Source organism: Zingiber officinale, chromosome 3A (genome assembly GCF_018446385.1).
Source record: "Zingiber officinale cultivar Zhangliang chromosome 3A, Zo_v1.1, whole genome shotgun sequence".
Classification (NCBI taxonomy): domain Eukaryota; kingdom Viridiplantae; phylum Streptophyta; class Magnoliopsida; order Zingiberales; family Zingiberaceae; genus Zingiber; species Zingiber officinale.
The window spans coordinates 27070408-27089341 of NC_055990.1; the positions used below are offsets into that span (position 1 = coordinate 27070408).

Below are 18934 nucleotides of genomic sequence, written 5' to 3' on the forward strand. Positions count from 1 at the left end.
GGTAAAGGTGTACAAATTGAAAAGGGCTTCATTTTTAATATATATATATATATATATATATAATTTTGATTAATTACTCTATGTTGGAATAGTTTTGATAAAAATTAATTCATATTATAAATAGCAATTAAATTGGACTAACTTTAATTAAATCAAAGTAATTTTAATTTATATTTAGTAAAAATATTCAAATAATTTTAATTAAAATTGTTATAATAATATTAAAATACTAATATTCTTATGGAATATCTATTTGGTATTTTTCTAAAATAGAGCGTCCTTTTTACCGTTTATGTATATTTTTTTCTGTCCTCTATTTATCTGTTTTGAGTATCTGATATAAGTGTCAAACTTGGCGTATTTATGACGTCATCAGTGATTTACTTCGCGAGGAGAAAAACAAAGTCCAAGATAAAATAACACAAATGAGAACGCTGGAACAAGGATCCTTGCCGACAACTTCGTAACTGCAACCTCAGGTCCACGTCTGCGTAGTTACTATTATCAACCACGTGGCAACACATGAACAAGGACCTTGGCCGGCAATCCTCATAACTGCAACCTCAGGACCACCTCTACCGACAGATCCTACTGTCTACAGCCTCTGCTGAAGCCAAAGCAAAAAAAGGAGGGAAAATCATAAAAACTAGGGATTGTTGAGGAATCGCTCTTCAAGAAGGCATGACAGTATTTCATTTTACGGTTCATTTGGACTTTCTGTGGATTTGAAGCTTGGTTTTTATTTCTCTTATCTCTTTTCTGTTTTAAGGGTAAAATTACTAAAAAAATCGGGACTTGTGTCTGTTCAGCCAAAGGCCATTCCGGTTCTTTGAAGCAGTGATAATCATCTCTTCTTCAGAGCTCTTGTGTTGTTTTCCCCCAAAGTGTTAACTGTGTGTGCTTTATGAATCTGCTATATTTTATAGTTTCTTTTTCTCTAGAGTTTCATGTTTACTTTTTTGTTTTTTTTTCTCTTCATTTTTAGCTCCTAATTCATAAAATGTTAGAAATCATTACTATATGTAGTTAGTTTATTATGTTCTTATATTGTGTGGATTCTAACCTTGAGTAGGAAGGAAACATGGGATATATAAGAAGCTGACTTGTTTATTTCCTTTAGGGAAACGTGGACACAATAATGGTTTTGGGTCTTCAACCTATGTTGCTGTTGCTGCTCTTGGCTTTTTTCCAACTAAGCAACGCTTTGAACTCAGATGGAAAGGTTTTATTGGCCCTTTCTGGCAATTTGATACTTCCTCATTTAGTGAACTCCACCTGGAACTCATCAGACCCAAGTCCTTGTGGATGGGCAGGAATCGGTTGCGACAGAGGTGGATTCGTGACTTCATTTGAGCTTCCTGAGCTTCAAATTTCTGGTTCGTTGGGCAAAGAAATTGGATTGCTAAGTCATCTGAGGAAACTAGATCTTGGTGTCAACGATCTTTCTGGACTTATTCCCTCGGAACTAGGCAATTGCACCCTTCTTGAATACTTGGATCTCTCAGACAATTACCTTTCAGGTGAGATACCAGAGACCCTTCAGAACCTCAAGAAGTTGTCATACCTTTCACTTTTCACTAATTTGTTGAGTAGCAATATACCAAGTCTTTTGTTCCGCAGTCCTTCCCTTGAAACTATCTATCTTTCTGACAACAAGCTCAATGGCTCAGTTCCTTCCTTTGATGAAAATACATGCAAGGTTAAATTTTTAAGGCTCAATGAAAATAATCTTTCAGGTATTTTGCCAACTTCAATTGGTAATTGCAGTAAGTTAGAAAAGCTCTATCTATATGCGAACCAGTTAACAGGACTTATTCCCAGGACCATAAATGACCTCATAGCAGTAGATGTTAGTGAAAATGATCTAGTGGGGAACATCCCTTTCACCTCAAAAACATGCAAGTTAGAGAACTTAGTTATGTCCTTCAATCAATTGGACGGTGAGATTCCTACGGCATTGGGTAACTGCAGCAATTTGAAGTACCTTGCTATTGTTGACAATCACTTGTCAGGGAGAATTCCATCAACACTTGGTTTGTTGACAAAGCTTGAGATTCTTTATCTATCTAATAACTCTTTGTCAGGGTCAATTCCCTCTGAGATAGGCCAATGTCAATCATTGATTTCATTGCAGTTGTATGATAATCAACTAGAAGGGATTGTTCCAAGACAATTGGGTAATTTGAGAAATCTAGAAAGTCTTTTACTTTTTAGTAATAATTTGACTGGAGAGCTTCCGATTGAAATTTGGAGAATCCTAAATTTGACAACTATACTTATCTATGACAACAACTTCTCTGGGCAACTACCTGTGGAGATGTGTCAGTTAAAAAGTTTGAATAACATTTCTATCTATGATAATCAATTCACAGGGGTCATTCCTCAATGCTTGGGAATCAACAACAGTCTAGTGGATGTTGACTTTACAGATAATAATCTTGTTGGTAGCATCCCTCCTAATATTTGTTTAAGAAATCAGTTGATGTTTATGACATTGGGTAATAATAAGCTCAATGGGACAATACCTATAGGAGTTGGGAATTGTTTGAGTTTGCAGAGGTTGATTCTTAGTCACAATAATCTCAGTGGCTCAATTCCAGAATTTTTTGTGGCATCAAGTTTGTCATATGTTGATTTAAGTTTCAACAAACTCAGTGGACAAATTCCTCAAACCGTAGGAAACATTGTGAACCTCACTGATGTAAACTTGTCAATGAACAAGCTTAATGGACCAATACCTCGACAAATAGGAAACCTAGCCAACCTTGAACGTTTGAATTTGTCCAACAACAATTTATATGGTCCATTGCCTTTTGAATTATCAGAATGTCGCATGTTATTTTCGTTGGACTTGGGATTCAACTCTTTTAATGGAACAATACCGGCAAGCCTTGGAAACTTATCTAGTCTCTCTCAGTTGATATTGCAAGAGAATCAATTTAGTGAAGGAATTCCGAATTTCTTAGCTGAGTTAAATGGACTGATTGAGCTACAGTTTGGAGGAAACAAGTTGGGAGGCAGCATCCAGCCATCATTGGGTTCATTGCAAAACTTGAAAGTAGCTTTAAACCTCAGTGATAATGGATTAGTTGGACAACTTCCACTTGAGTTGAGGAAATTGAATATGCTACAAAGCTTTGATATTTCTTTTAACAATCTAACCGGAGGTTTGATGCCCTTGAGTGATCTTACTTCATTAACATACATCAATATTTCATACAACAACTTTAGCGGTTCACTACCGAGAGGCTTGCTTAAGTTTGTAGAATCATCGCCAAGCTCATTTATAGGAAATCCTCAACTTTGCATCTCTTGTCAAACAGAAGATTCTACTTGCTCAAACATCACCATATTAGAACAATGCAGCGTGCCAAATAATAATTCCAAAGGTGTATCTAAGATTGTGATTGTAATCATAGCTCTTGCTTCTGGTTTGCTCTGTGCTCTAGTCCTTTTCCTTGCGAGATTTTTCTTTCTCAGGTGTAAAAGAAAGAAAGATGATGTTCCATCCTTGCATGAAGATTCTTCTTTCCTACTAAAGAAAGTAATTGAAGCCACTGAGGATTTCAATCAGCAATATGAAATCGGTAGAGGAGCTCATGGGATAGTTTACAAGGCAACTCTCGATATAGGAAAAATATATGCCGTAAAGAAGATTGTTTTTCCACATCAGAAACGATCAAATCAGAGCATGATAAGAGAAATCCAAACTCTTGGGAAAATCAGGCATAGAAATTTAGTGAAATTGGAGAAATTTTGGTTTGAATGTGGATATGGACTTATATTGTATGAGTATATGGCAAAGGGCAGCCTCCATGATGTTCTTCATGAGATTAAGCCCACACCAGTCCTAGAGTGGAAGGTGAGGTACAAGATAGCTCTTGGCATTGCCCAAGGGCTAGATTATCTTCACAACGACTGCAGCCCTGCTATCATACACCACGACATAAAACCGAAAAATATATTGCTGGATGCCAATATGGAGCCACATATCTCGGATTTTGGGATTGCTAAGCTTGATCAGGATTCTACTCAGTCAGCTACTATTATGGGCACCCTTGGCTATATTGCACCAGGTGTGCATTTCTCCTTTGTCTTTCCTAAGTAAAAATAGTTCTTAAATTGCTAACAGATAACCAATCATTCTGCTTAGATGTATAGTTTCTTTTGTGATTCAATTCTGTCCCGTCAAATAATACATTTACTTTAAGTAAAAACTAGAATTGTTGCCCACTCGATGCATGAGTTCACCAAGTGTGCATCATAGTTTGGTAGTTTCACATGAAATTACTTATCTGTGTAAAATATTTTCCAAAATGAGAAGTCAATTAATTTCCCTTATTCAGCTATGCAAGAAGGAAAATTTTATTTCTCTCTCTTTCATGGCTGAATCTGATGAAGTGGTTTCTCCGGTGTGGAACTGATTGTAAAACTTCCATTTGAGAGATTGGCTGATAAGTTTGCTTTCTTTACTTTGTGTATTTTTATGCTAATAGGATACCATGCCAGATCTTTACCTAATAAAAATATAGAACTCCTTTAAATTCCCATGAATTTGATAAAGGCTTATGTTTCTTGTTAAATAGGACCATTTGGACAGAAAGCTCAAGTGGTCATAAAAGGCTCTACCCTTTATTATTATACTCTTCCACATTTCTTACAACTGCATTGTAATGTTATGCTTCTGTGCCTTGTAACAGAGACTGCCTACACGACCAGAAGGAGCAAGGAGTTGGATGTGTACAGTTATGGAGTCGTCTTACTTGAACTCATAACAAGAAAGATGGCCATCGACCCATCGTTCTCAGAAAATATGGACATAGTGGGATGGGTCACTTCCTCCTTGGATGGCAGTGGTAAAATAGAAGCTGTCATGGATGAAGACCTCACGAATGAAGTTACAGGTAGTTCAGAGATCAAAGAAGTGAACAAGGTTCTTTCATTGACCATGAGATGTGTAGCAAGGGAGGCAAGCAGGCGGCCTTCAATGCGGAATGTTGTCAGGGAATTACAAGATATCTAGTCTAGATTTGCTGATTCTCATAAACATTGGAAATCTTAACCCACAACTAGTATGTAAAATCTTATTTAAAAAATGTAATCAAAGAGGATTGGTTACAGAAACATCTCGGCTGCTAGTGGATGTTAAAACTTTTTTTTGTCCGAGAGTATGCATTTACAGTTCTTTGATATGAATGGTAGTGAATTAGACACAAGGAAGCAACAAGTTTACATCCATTAACGGGAGATTCATAAGCAAAGTGAAAATTTTCTTATCTAATATGTATAGAGAAACCTAGAAAAAACAGAACAAGATTTGAAAATACAAATCTTCTCTCTGCCAGTTTTCATTCTACGGTGGGCAAATTCGAAAGATCAAAGTCATCTTTGCCTTTCCCGTTGGCTTTTGAACGCGTGCCCAACGACCTTTTAATTCCAATTTTCAAGGTCAAACTCGTGTGCATATTGACCTACAACGTGCTTTGGTAAAATATTTATAAAAACATAAATTAGAATGTTCAAACTTGTTCAATAACGTATAGAGATGAACATAAATACATCATGGAATGGAACACAATCATTTATTTCAGAACTGTTTGGAAGTTTAATATTTTAGGTTGTTTGTCTATTTGTTCAATCTTTGGAAGCTTTGGTGCAGTTTCTTGAATAAATTATAACTAGTTTATTCTAGCCTCTCTATTTTAATTGTCGAACTTAACTGAAAGATAAATAATCTAGTTGACTTTTGAATTTTTTATTAATTGAACAATGCTTGCCACGTGGCATCTGCCATCTACGCCACATCAATAAATATGATACACGTCTAAATGGTATTGCCAATTTGCCATGATTATCAAGGGCGGGAAACTATTTTCTAAGTTCCAAAAGCTAGCTTTCAGAATCGCTAGTTTTCATTGATTTAGACAACTCAAACTCAAATACTACACTGCAAATTCTTTTAGTCTTGCAATGTAGATCATATTACTCAGTCCTTAAATTCTACTTGCTTTGTTTCTTGTCTTGAAAATTTTCTCCTGTTTTTTTTTCTTTTCTGGAATGAATGAACTGCAAGCATCCTAATCTGCTCATTCCTTCCAAAAACATAAACTAATAAGTGGTGGGGCTGTTTAGACTCTCCGATGGGCATGAAATTATGTACCATGATCTTCTGAGGTTCTCTTTGTTAACTAACAAATTTTGGTGTGAATCTCATGGTCTGATAACCTTGATTAATTATACAAATGTCTTGTCTGAACTATTCAAACTATACACTCGACCAAAAAATATTAACACTACTATTCAAACTATAATTTTGGTGTGGATCTTGGCTGTCAATCCTCATAACTGCAACATCAGGTCCACCTCTGTGTAGTTAATATTATCAAGTATCAGCCATGTGGGAACACTTGCACAAGCACGTTAGCTAGCAATTCTCATGCCTCCACCGATTGATTGACGCAATTGATATTTATATGGATGGTTACTCCAAAATATCTTAGTAGGTGTCTGGACTCTCCATGGACCACTTCTCTAGAACAAATTAAATATCTCCGTAATTTATCCTTTTTCCAGAGGGTATGAAACCGCTCTCGAAGAGCTGAGGTGAGGACTTCATACCTGCAACGTCAGGTCCACTAAAGAAAGACAGACCTTTGCTTCTTTATTTTGTTTAAAGTTCAGTCAGACTTCAACTACGATGCGGATTAGGATTTGGTGAACGCACCAGGTTTGCGTGCTCCTTTTTTTTAAGGCGCGGCGCGCTGAGATGCGCACTTATTCTTCTCTGTCAAGAGTCACTTTTGTTCATCCAGCGACAACTTTAAAGTAATCACTTTTGCATTTGCTGTATGAACGCTCATCCTTTACCACATGTTTTTGGCTGCTGCTGCTTTGACATACGTAGTAAAGCTGCAACTATAAAATGTACAGTAAGTAGATGCAGCTCGTGACCCCTGCATTCAAAGCCAGATCCCACTGTCTACCGCCTCTGCGGAAGCCAAAGCAAAAAAACCGAGGGAAATCATAAAAACTAGGGATTGTTGAGGAATCGCTCTTCAATAAGGTATGGCAGTGCTTCATTTTTCTGTTCATTTTGATTTTCTGTGGATTTGAAGCTTAGTTTTTATTTCTCTTATCTCTTTTCTGTTCTAAGTGTAGATAGCTTTACTAGAAATTCCGGACTTGTGTCTATTCAGCCAAAGGTCATTCCTGTTCTTTGAAGAAGTGATAGTCTTATCTTCTTGCTCTTGTTTTGTTTTACCCCAATGTGTTAATTGTGTGTGCTTTTTGATTCTACTATACTGGATAATTTCTTCTTCTCTAGAGTTTCATGTTTACTTTTTTTTTTTTTTTTGGTTTTCCCATTCATTTTTTAGCTCCTAATGCATAAAATAAAATGTTGGAAATCATTACTAACCTTGGGTAAGAAGGAAACATGGGATACATATGAAGCTGACTTGTTTATTTTCTCTAGGGAAACGTGGACACAATAATGGCTTTCTGTCTTCAGTCTCTGTTGTTGTTGCTCTTGGTTTTCTTTCAGCTAAGCAACGCTTTGAACTCTGATGGAGAGGCTCTGTTGGCCCTTTCCAGCAGTTTGATACTTCCTCAGTCAGTGAACTCTACTTGGAATTCATCAGACCCAAGTCCCTGTGGATGGGCAGGAATCAGTTGCAACAGAGGTGGATTCGTGATTTCATTTGAGCTTCCCGAGCTTCAAATTTCTGGTTCACTGGGCAAAGAAATTGGGTTGCTAAATCATCTGATGAAACTAGATCTTGGTGTCAACAATCTTTCTGGACTTATTCCCTCAGAACTAGGCAATTGCTCCCTTCTTGAATATTTGGATCTCTCAAACAACTTCATTTCAGGTGAGATTCCAATGACCCTTGAGAAACTCAAGAAGTTGTCATACCTTTCACTTTACAATAATTTGCTGAGTGGACAAATACCAAGTCTTTTGTTCCACAAAATGTCTCTTGAGACTATTTACCTTAATGAAAACAACCTCAACGGCTCAATTCCTTCCTTTGATGAAAATGCATGCAGGGTTAAATTTCTATGGCTTAGTCAAAATAATCTTTCTGGTTCATTACCTGCTTCAATTAGTAATTGCACCGAGTTAGAGGAGCTCTATCTATATGCGAACCAGTTGACCGGACCTATTCCTTGGACCATAAATAACCTCACAGAAGTAGATGTTAGTGAAAATGATCTACTGGGGAACATCCCTTTCAACTCAAAAACATGCAAGTTGGAGAGTCTAGTTATGTCCTTCAACCGATTTGACGGTGAACTTCCTGCGACATTGGGTAATTGCAGTAACTTAAAGAACCTTGCTATTGTTGACAATCACTTGTCAGGGAGAATACCATCAACACTTGGTTTGTTGACAAAGCTTGAGATTCTTTATCTATCTATTAACTCTTTGTCAGGGTCAATTCCCTCTGAGATAGGCCAATGTCAATCATTGATTTCATTGCAGTTGTATGATAATCAACTAGAAGGGATTGTTCCAAGAGAATTGGGTAATTTGAAAAATCTAGAAAGTCTTTTACTTTTTAGTAATAATTTGACCGGAGAGCTTCCGATTGAAATTTGGAGAATCCTAAACTTGACAACTATACTTATCTATGACAACAACTTCTCTGGGCAACTACCTGTGGAGATGTGTCAATTAAAAAGTTTGAGTAACATTTCTATCTATGACAATCAATTCACAGGGGTCATTCCTCAATGCTTGGGAATCAACAGTAGTTTGGTGCAAGTTGACTTTACAAATAGTGGTCTTGTTGGCAACATCCCTCCTAATATTTGTTTCAGAAATCAATTGATCTCTATGACATTGGGCTATAATATGCTTAATGGGACAATACCTTCGGGAGTTGGAAATTGCTCAAGTTTGCAGAGGTTAATTCTTAGTAACAACAACCTTAGTGGCTCAATTCCAGATTTTTTTGTGACATCAAGTTTATTGTATGTTGATTTAAGTTTCAACAAACTCAATGGACAAATTCCTCAAAGTGTAGGAAACTGTGTGAATCTGACCATGATTAACTTGTCAATGAATATGATTGATGGATTGATACCTCAACAAATGGGAAACCTAGCCAACCTTCAACTTCTCAATCTATCCAATAACAATTTGTATGGTCCATTGCCTTTTGAATTATCAGAATGTCGTAGGTTATATGTGTTAGACTTGGGATTCAACTCTTTCAATGGAACAATACCAGCAAGCTTCGGAAACTTATCTAGTCTATCTCAGTTAATACTGCAAGAGAATCAATTTAGCGGAGGAATTCCGGATTTCTTATATGAGTTAAATGAACTGATTGAGCTACAATTTGGAGGAAACAAGTTGGGAGGCAGCATTCCGCAATCATTTGGTTCATTGCAAAACTTGAAAGTGGCCTTAAACCTCAGTGATAATGAACTAGTAGGACAACTTCCAATGGAGTTGAAGAATTTGAATATGCTACAAAGCTTTGATATTTCTTTTAACAATCTAACAGGAAGTTTGATACCCGTAAGTGATCTCAGTTCATTAACATACATCAATATTTCATTCAATGACTTTAATGGTTCACTGCCGAGAGGTTTGTTTAAGCTTGTAGAATCATTACCAAGCTCGTTTATAGGAAATCCTCAACTTTGCATCTCATGTCAGATAGGAGATTCTACATGCACAAACATCACTATATTAGAACCATGCAACGTGCCAAATAATAATTCCAAAGGTTTGTCCAAGATGAAGATTGTAATCATATCTCTTGCTTCAGTTTTGCTATGTGTTCTAGTGCTTTTCCTTGTGGGATTTTTCTTTCTCGGGTGCAAAAGAAAGAAAGTTGGCGTTCCATCCTTGCAAGAAGGTTCTTCTTTCCTACTAAACCAAGTGATTGAAGCCACTGAGGATTTCAATCAGCAATATGAAATTGGTAGAGGAGCTCATGGGATAGTTTATAAGGCAGCCCTCGATATAGGAAAAATATATGCCGTAAAGAAGATTGTTTTCCCACATCAGAAAGAATCAATTACAAGCATGATAAGGGAAATCCAAACTATTGGGAAAATCCGGCATAGAAATTTAGTGAAATTGGAAAATTTTTGGTTGAAAGGTGAATATAGACTTATATTGTATGAGTATATGGCAAACGGTAGCCTCCATGATGTTCTTCATGAAATCAAGCCGGCGCCCGTTCTGGAGTGGAAGGTGAGATACAAGATAGCCATTGGCATTGGCCATGGGCTAGATTATCTTCACAACCACTGCAGCCCTGCGATTATCCACCGTGACATAAAGCCTAAAAACATATTGCTGGATGCTGAAAAGGAGCCACATATCTCAGATTTTGGGATTGCTAAGCTTGATCAACATTCTATTCAGTCAACTGCTATTATGGGCACCCTTGGTTATATTTCACCAGGTCTGCATTTCTCTCTCTTTTTCTTTCCTGAGTAAAACTATCCTTGAATTGCTAACAGGTCTTCATTGTTCTTATTGGTAACTATAAATGAATGTTCCTTCTGCGATTCCATTCTGCTCTGTCAAATAGTAGATCCAATGGTAGTAGAAATTAGAATTGCTACCCACTTGATGCCTAAGTTCACCAAGTGTGATTACTTGTTTGTGTAAAATAATTTCCAAGAGGAAAAAAGGGGTTATGTTTCTTGTTTGATAGGAGTAATCTAACCCTCGTGCCAAAGGCTTTGGTGTTTAGGAAAGGAACCGCTCTTACTATTATATTTTTTTTCCACATTTCTTACAACTGCATTGCGAAGTTATGCTTCTATGCCTTGTAACAGAGACCGCCTACACGACTAGAAGGAGCAAGGAGTCAGATGTGTACAGTTATGGAGTCGTCTTACTCGAACTCATAACCAGAAAGATGGCCATCGACCCTTCATTCTCGGAAAATATGGACATAGTAAGATGGGTGACTTCCTCCTTGAACGGCAGTAGTAAAATAGAAGCTGTCATGGATGAAGATCTTGTGAACGAAGTCACAGGTACTTCAGAGATTGAAGAAGTGAACAAGGTTGTTTCCTTAGCCATGAGATGTGTAGCAAGGGAGGCAAGAATGCGGCCTTCAATGCAGAATGCTGTCAGGGAGCTGCAAGATATCAAGTCTAGATTTGCTGATGCTCAGAAACAGAAGAAACCTGAACCTACAACTAGTATATAAAATCTTATTTATTTTTCCACCTCTTTTTTCAAGAGTATGCATTTAAAGTTCTTGATATGAATGGTGCTGAATTAGACTGGACAAGTGTTTTGTATCATAGAAAAGTTCTATTTAGTATCACTAACAAGTCTCTCTTTGTTAAGGCTTAGGGACTGCAATCGTAGAAAGGTCAAATTCTGTCTGTCACGTAGAGTTTTGTGTGTATCTAATCTAACAGAGGGTGCGGAAAGCTGGGGAACCACAGCACCGCTTGGTTGATGGAGCGACGCAGAGGAGCCGCCAGACTGCTAGATATGAACCAATTCAGAGACCATAAATGAGCTCACAAAAGTTAATGTTGGTGAAACTGAATATCCCTTTCAGCCCAAATAATTGCAAGTTGGAGAGATTAATTTTGTTCTTTAACCAATTTGACGGTGAACCTCCAGTGGTATTGGATAATTGCATTTAATTGAAGAACTTCACTGCTATTCACAATCACTTATCAAGGAAATATACGATCAACAATTGGCTTGTTGACAAGGTTCGAATATCTTTTCTTATCTATTAACTATTTGTCAGGCTGATTCCCTTCGAGATAGGCCAATGTCAGTCGTTGATTTTATTGTCGTTGTATGAGGGGGTTGTTCCAGGGATGAGATCCTCTTGTCCGCAAAGATTGGTCTAATCTTTACATTGGTGGGGCAATGACCTCTTACTAATCCTCTTATCTTGGTTAGGAGTGGATCAAGATAAGGGGATCAGAAGATCTCATTCCAAGACAAGGAAATTGATGGGAGACAACAACCCTACCTATTAATAGGTGAGGGGTCCTCTCCATCAATGCAAATGTTGAACCAGCCTTTGCGGACAGAGTCCCGTTGTTCCAAGAAAATTGGATAATTTGAGAAATCTAAAAAAACTTTTACTTTTAGTAATAATTTGGTTTGAAAACTTCTAATTGAATTTTTGAAAAAAAATCCAAAATTTGACAACTATACTATACTTGTGGAGATGTGTGAATTAAAAAGTTTGAATAACATTTCTATCTATGATAATCAATGTTTGGGAATCAACAGCAGCATGGTGTATGTTTTTCATTTTTTTTTATTTGTTATGAAAAAGTAAATACATATCATCATAGAAAAAAAAATACAATAATACAAAACTCACAGATCCCTTCTCATTGTCTGAGAAGGTATCCGAGGTAGAATATATAAACATGTGTAAACTATAAAAAAATCTATCATTTGCGATGAATTTTATAGAAAAATTCATCACAAAAAATATTTGCGATGAATTTTACAGGGAATTTTTTTTCGTCGCAAATTGGTCGTCGTAAAATTGTACGATGAAAAAAAAAATCATAGCAAATCAACTAGGAAAAATTTTTTCATCACAAATTATTGACAAATTTTGCAACTAGTAACCAATTTATACGCGTTGCAAAATTTATAGCAAACTTAGACATTATTTTACACCGAAATTTCAGCCATTCACATTCCAAACAATACATAGTCACAGCCAAACAAATTTCACATACAAAGTTAATAAATTTAAAATTTGATTTACATTTACATTTACACTTACACTGAAAAAGGTAGAACTTTTAACAAAGCAGCACAGCAGCAGCTGCTGATAAAAATTGGATGTTTAGAACAATAACAAAGGCTAAGAAGCTCTCTTGGCACAGGGTACTTGTTCCATCTCACAGTTGAGGAAGAAGTGGTCAGCAGGTTCTGCTGTTCTGATGAAACTGGAAAGGTGTCTCAGGCGAATGCCTTCGAAGCCAGGAATCCAGTTGACTGGGGTATCGAGGTATTCGTTTGTCAAGAAGCTCTGATGCACAAAGGAACAAATGAGCCACAAATCCAATCATTTAACGAAATTCTCATTCTTGTTGATTAGTGAAACCAATCGCATGAACTCCTTCGGATTTGGTGCTCAAGGAATTTCAAAACACAAACAACAAAATAAAAGCAATATCAGAACTAACTGTATGCCCAAAATGATGACTTTTATGTTTTTGCGGTTTTACCTTTGAGCGGCGTGTATCCTCTTCAGATTAGGTCTCGCTCGTAGATGGAGAGATTCGAGGAGACTGCAAGCGGCTAGTAGTCCAGAGCATGAAGAACGGGATTCCCATCTCGTCCGCTGTCTACCTGTCTCCTTCGCCTCTGGTGCTATCAAGAAGTTGGTTGATTCCGTCCGGAATCTGAGTCAGACAAAGGTTGGCTGTGCTGACGTTGGCGTTGACGGAGGGTGACTGAGCCCTTCTGCTGGTACAGTACGAGGGGCCAAGGTCGTGGCAGGCTGCTGACAGGGTGTGATGACGAGGATGACAAAGCGGGAGCTCTCTGCGCACACACTCAGACAAGCCCACAGAGTGTTAGAGATCCAGAACCAGGGGAAACATATCTGCTCAATCAGATCTAATCAATAAATCGATAGTACTTACAGTACATCCCCCTACACAAATAAATACATGACCAACATATAGCAAGCATATAACAAGCACTGATTGCGGGAAAATGCTCTACCACAGATGGTCTTGTGAGCAGTCAGGATAAGCAAATAACAAGCACTGACTGCGAGAGAACCCTCTACCACTGATGGTCCCGTGGGCAGTCAGGGTAAGCAAATAGTCATTGTTTGTGTGCGAACTCACTACCATGAATGATCTCATGGGCAAACAAGGTATGTACGTAGCTATCTAGCTACGAACTGCACGCGAACTAGCTAACACGAATGTCTCGTGGGCAGTCGTATGTATCATGATCACTGACGACTCTCTCAACCATAAATGAGAGACAATAGTTGATAGGATATATCAAGGGTCTCTGACGATTCTCTCAACCATGAATAGGAGACAATGGTTGATAGATTATAACAATGATTGCTGATAATTTTCTCAACCACGAATGGAAGATGATGATCAACAGGGTATAACGATGTATGTCTAACTTCACTAGCATTTAGACATGAGCCTAAATAACAATCAAAGTCTATTAAGATACACGATATCCTACAATACAGTATGGTCCTACTAATATCATGCATGAATAAATATCAACTTGGTAACTTAGTTCAATATTCTGCAGCTATGCTGTAGTATTATATCGCTAGCATAATGGTACGAGCATAAATGGTCATAAATAGCATGGATAACAACGAGATTGCAAGGATATCAAAATAGATCACTATATAAGATCAAACAATAAAAGATCAATCTTAAGAAGCAAGAGCGAATAGAGTCAAGGTAAATACAACTATCAACCAGAATAATAAGCCATCCACTAAGATCAATAGACTATGAAAGCAAGGGAAGAAAGTAGTGAAGGAAACAAGTTGGGAGGCTGCATCTCACTGTCATTAGGTTCATTGCAAAACTTTAATGTAGTGACACCAGATAGAATAATGATTATTCTAAAAGCTGGATTTCACTGAGGAATTTCAGAGAAAATAAGACACAAGAAATCAACAAATGAACAGAAGCCATCATCTCTAGATTTAACCGAATAAAGTTAGATTCAAAACAAAAGATGTTATCCTAACATTAACTAAACAAATGTTTAAATAGATCCAAACTCTAAGATGCAAAAAAATCTAACAGAAAGAAAAAATCTTAATAGAAAGAGAAAAAAAATCTTAACATAAAAGAAAACAATATTTGACTATTCGAAAAGACTTTGAATGATATTTTTGGGGGTCAAGATTGGGTCATTATGGGTTTAATCAGAATCAAAAGTTATGACATTTGAAAACTCAGATCCTCCTGCATTATGTAGCTTTAGACTTCAATGATAATGGACTGGTAGCACAACTTTCACTTAAGTTGAGGAACTTTAATATGCTATAGAACTTTAATATTTCTTTTAACAATCTAACATGTGGCAAAAGGTGATTCGCTCGCCCCCAACGTCCCCGCCAACCCGTCCCTAGGCCAACACGGAGGAGGTAAATCACGGGTGACTACTAGCCATTAGTGCAAATGGCCAAGACATGGGGGAAGTTATGCTTGGTCATGCCGAGTTTCGACCCCAAGACCTCATGTGGTAACACCCCATGTCTTAACCATCGCACCGCCCCGAGAGGACTTTTAACAATCTAACATGGAGTTTGATGTCTTGAGTGATTTTAGAGCATTTACATGCATCAACATTGCATAAAATGGCTATAAATGTTCACTACTGAGGGGTTTGCTTAAGTTTGTAGACTCATTGCCAAACTCATTCATCGGAAATCCTCAACTTTGCATCTTTGGTCAAATAGGAGATTCTACATGCACAAACATCATCATATTAGAACAATGCAGCGTGCTAAATAATAATTCCAAAGGTTTATATAAGATAGTGATTGTAATCATAGCTCTTGCTTCTTTGTTTGCTCTATGCTCTAGTCCTTTCCCTATCCTTGAGTGAAGATTCCAAAGGTTTTATTATTATTATTATTATTATTATTATTTTTACAATCATAGCTTTGATTGACTTTGCTATGTGCTCTAGTCCTTTTTCTATCCTTGCGTGAAGATTCCAAAGTTAGTTTTTTTTTTGAAAAAAATAATGTGAGTGTGCATTTAGTGACTAATTTCCAATCATGAAGAATTGGAATTTAGCCCCTTTTCTAGTCCTTGATGGTAAATTGTATTGTATTAGACTCAAGGAAAGATTTATCACAGTAACATCTCCTCCTACTTCTTAATTTTTTTTTTTTGAAAAGTATCCATTTAAAATAGCATTTTCAATCGTGGAGAATTCGGATTTGGCCACATTCCAGTTCTGTTATGAATGGTACTGAATTAGACTCAAGGAAGAGTTTAGTATCATAGCAAGTTAGTAACACGTTCCGACATGCGCTTTCAATAACTAGAGGTTTGAGGTTTCTAAGCAAAGCAAAACTGGTTTAATGCATAATTCATTTGAAAAATACTAACTTGCTAGAAAAAGAATAAACTAAATTTTTGCCTACAAAGGTTAATAAAATGTAAACATATAACACTAAAAAAAAAAGTACTAATTTTAGAAATGATTTATTAGGAGTAGTTTTAACACCATCATTCAAAATTGAACAATGGAATCAATTTGAACTAAATCATATCTATTATCTTGCCTTTTTAGTGTTGTTTTATGTGCCAATATTTATTTGGTCTATTGTTTTTTTTTTTTGGGTAAAATTAAATAATCCCACATTGGAAATTTTGAAATAAGGAGTCTTAAGGCTATAAAAGACACCTATGTTCAGGCAATTAAATCTCTCTCTTTTTGTAATATTTCCTAAATTGGTGAAATATTGCCCCTAGCTATAGTATAGTGGTAGGACGTTCAAGTTGTCATCTAGCATTTATGATTTGATCCTTAGTTATAACGTATTTATAAGAATTTTTTCTCTAAATCGAGCGCGCAACCAAGAGATGTTGGGCTTCTGGGCTACCTGTCATGAGTGCTTCTCGATTTATCCTGATGGCCAATGAAAAAATTTTATAGGGTTGAGTCGGTCACTCTATGACTAACTAGAGTTATCATTTTTTTAAAAAAATATTGAAATATTACTTTGTTAGTGTTTGAGGATTTACACATAATTAGCTGAACCTTATTAAATCATGGTTTTCTCTTTCATGTTTAATTAATAGCTAGGGTATCAGAGCCAAGTGCTAAGTTTATTTAAGTAGACTATGTGGTTGCAGCTTAGGCTGATCTTCCATGTCAGAAAGAAATAATAAAGGGAATCCGGAAAGGAAATAATGTGTATTATTTTTTATGTAGTACGATTGTTGGGACATGCAACAATACTAACTATAAGTATCATATGGTAGTTTTGATGTGGTCAACCAAATTAAGTTAGGTCCTATTGTGTTTGATCCTTGTGTCTAAATATACAGGAGCTTAAGAACACAAGAAGTTGAGTGGAAGATGTGGCGAACGAGAATAATGGCATGGGAATGGAGTCGAGAGCTTGGTGCATCTGAGGGACAAGAAGCTGCAGAAGAGTATCCCGGTGGAGCGAGAAGGACGCGCGCGACGCTTCCGAGGGACTAGAAGTAGGAGTGAAATCCTGCTCGAGAAGAAGGTCGGAGTTGGGTTCAGGTGAGCTCAAATCCGGTTAACCGGAGCATCACCTAAGTGGTCAAAGAGCAGCTAAAAGGTTGATCTACCTCATGGAAGGTTCCTTCAATGACTTGGAAGGCATCTTGCATGAACAATGTCGAAGGCGCCTTTTAGCCTGTTGGAGGAACCTTCTGTTGGTGCAATCGACCTCTAGGATTTCGATGTTTGACAATATGACCAAGGGTTGACCCAAACAGGACTTGATGTTTGAGAGAGAGAAGTCAAGTCAGAACTAGATAACTAGCAAAGGTAAGTCCTAACCAAAGGTTAGGCAAAGTGGAAGTCTCGGTGAGTGAAGCCGGGCTCTAGTGAGTAAAGCTAGGTGGTGGAAACCCCCATGAGTGAAGCCGGACCCTAGTGAGTGAAGGTAGGTGGTGGAAGTCCCGGTGAGTGAAGCCGGACCCTAATGAGTGAAACTAGGTGGAGGAAGTCCTGGTGAGTGAAGTCAGGCAATGAGAGTCCTAGTGAGTGAAGCTAGGCAACCCTAGGGAGGTAACCCTAGGTTATACTTGAATTTATGTTAACACTGGTTTTTGTGCTAACTTAGTGTTGCAGGGAAGTTCAACTAGGTCGACGGGTTGACCAGGTAGCTGACACGAAGTCCAGACGGGTCGAAGGGCTGACCAGACGTCTGGTAGGTAAGTGAAGGTAAGTCACTAGAGGGGAGTGACTGTGAGGGCGCGTTCCCGGGAAAGGAACATTAGACGCTGATCCGACTTAGATCCATTTCGGATATCTAAGTCGAGATCGTGACTAGATTCCGGTCTCGAGGAGACGGAATCTAATTACTATTCTACTTATCTATAAATTGTGCTAACATTCTGTTTTGCAGAATATGATTTATACTTGCCTCGAACTAACGTTTTCTTGCAGGAAGGAAATTGCAGAAAACAAGGGTCCGGGCGCTCGAAACGGATCCGGGCGCCCGGAGGCAAGTTTTATCCCCAAACGAGCATCGCCACATGGAGCACCCTGGTTGGCTTGGCTACGTCACATTCAGAGTGCTCCGAAGGGATCCGAATGCCCCGAACCTCCTATATAAGGAGGGTGAAGGCTGAAGCAAAAGAACAACGAACGATCTGCTCTCCCGTGCTCTTACGACGCCTCTCCGACAAAGTGCTGCTGTTTTCCTTTTCTTATTGTCGATATTAATTTCTTAAAAGTAGTTCTGTACTTTACTATTGTAATACTTTTCGAATTGCTAGTGAATTGCCCAACGAAAGCACTCAACGAGAGCGGGCCTTGGAGTACGAGTCGCTAAAGGCTTCGAACCAAGTAAAAAATACTTGTGTTAGCGTTGCTCTCTCTTTTCACTTTTTCCGCTGCGTATTTACTCTCTTAAATTTTTTAAATCGATATTCACCCCCTCTCTATCGAATTCTCGATCCAACAAGACCTTCAAGCTGAAGATAAAGTTTTATGTTTGTCGATCAAACTTGTCACGTTGAAGGCACCTTAAACCATCTTGGAGGCCCCTTCAAGCTAAGGATAATATTTTCCAAGAGTTATAAAAGACCCCTGGACCTAGGAATTAAACAACAACTTCAGTATTCAATTCTTGGTTTATTTCTAATCTTTCAAAGAGTGTAAGAGACTTCTCCGCCTTCAATGAAGGATATTTTTATTAAGCTTTCAACTGCTTTGGATTAGCAACTACCTAGGTTG

General features: G+C 37.6%; 2 protein-coding genes across 3 annotated transcripts; both read left to right on the forward strand.

Annotated features, from left to right (window-relative positions):
• The first annotated feature begins 549 nt into the window (after window positions 1-549).
• LOC122051550 (receptor-like protein kinase) lies at window positions 550-5163 on the forward strand. 2 transcript variants are annotated; one of them, XM_042612737.1, is made up of 3 exons: window positions 550-679; window positions 1121-4076; window positions 4701-5163. In XM_042612737.1, exons 2-3 carry the CDS (start codon window positions 1139-1141, stop codon window positions 5021-5023), a joined length of 3261 nt encoding a protein of 1086 aa, XP_042468671.1. In that variant the 5' UTR covers window positions 550-679; window positions 1121-1138; the 3' UTR covers window positions 5024-5163. The 2 variants fall into 2 exon arrangements, with proteins under 2 accessions (XP_042468671.1, XP_042468672.1); XM_042612738.1 differs by lacking the exon at window positions 550-679 and adding an exon at window positions 687-893.
• A 1417-nt stretch (window positions 5164-6580) lies between these two features.
• On the forward strand, window positions 6581-11616 carry LOC122051551 (receptor-like protein kinase). Its single transcript, XM_042612739.1, has 4 exons — window positions 6581-6846; window positions 6931-7063; window positions 7475-10427; window positions 10807-11616. Exons 3-4 carry the CDS (start codon window positions 7493-7495, stop codon window positions 11184-11186), a joined length of 3315 nt encoding a protein of 1104 aa, XP_042468673.1. The 5' UTR covers window positions 6581-6846; window positions 6931-7063; window positions 7475-7492; the 3' UTR covers window positions 11187-11616.
• The last annotated feature ends 7318 nt before the right edge of the window (window positions 11617-18934 follow it).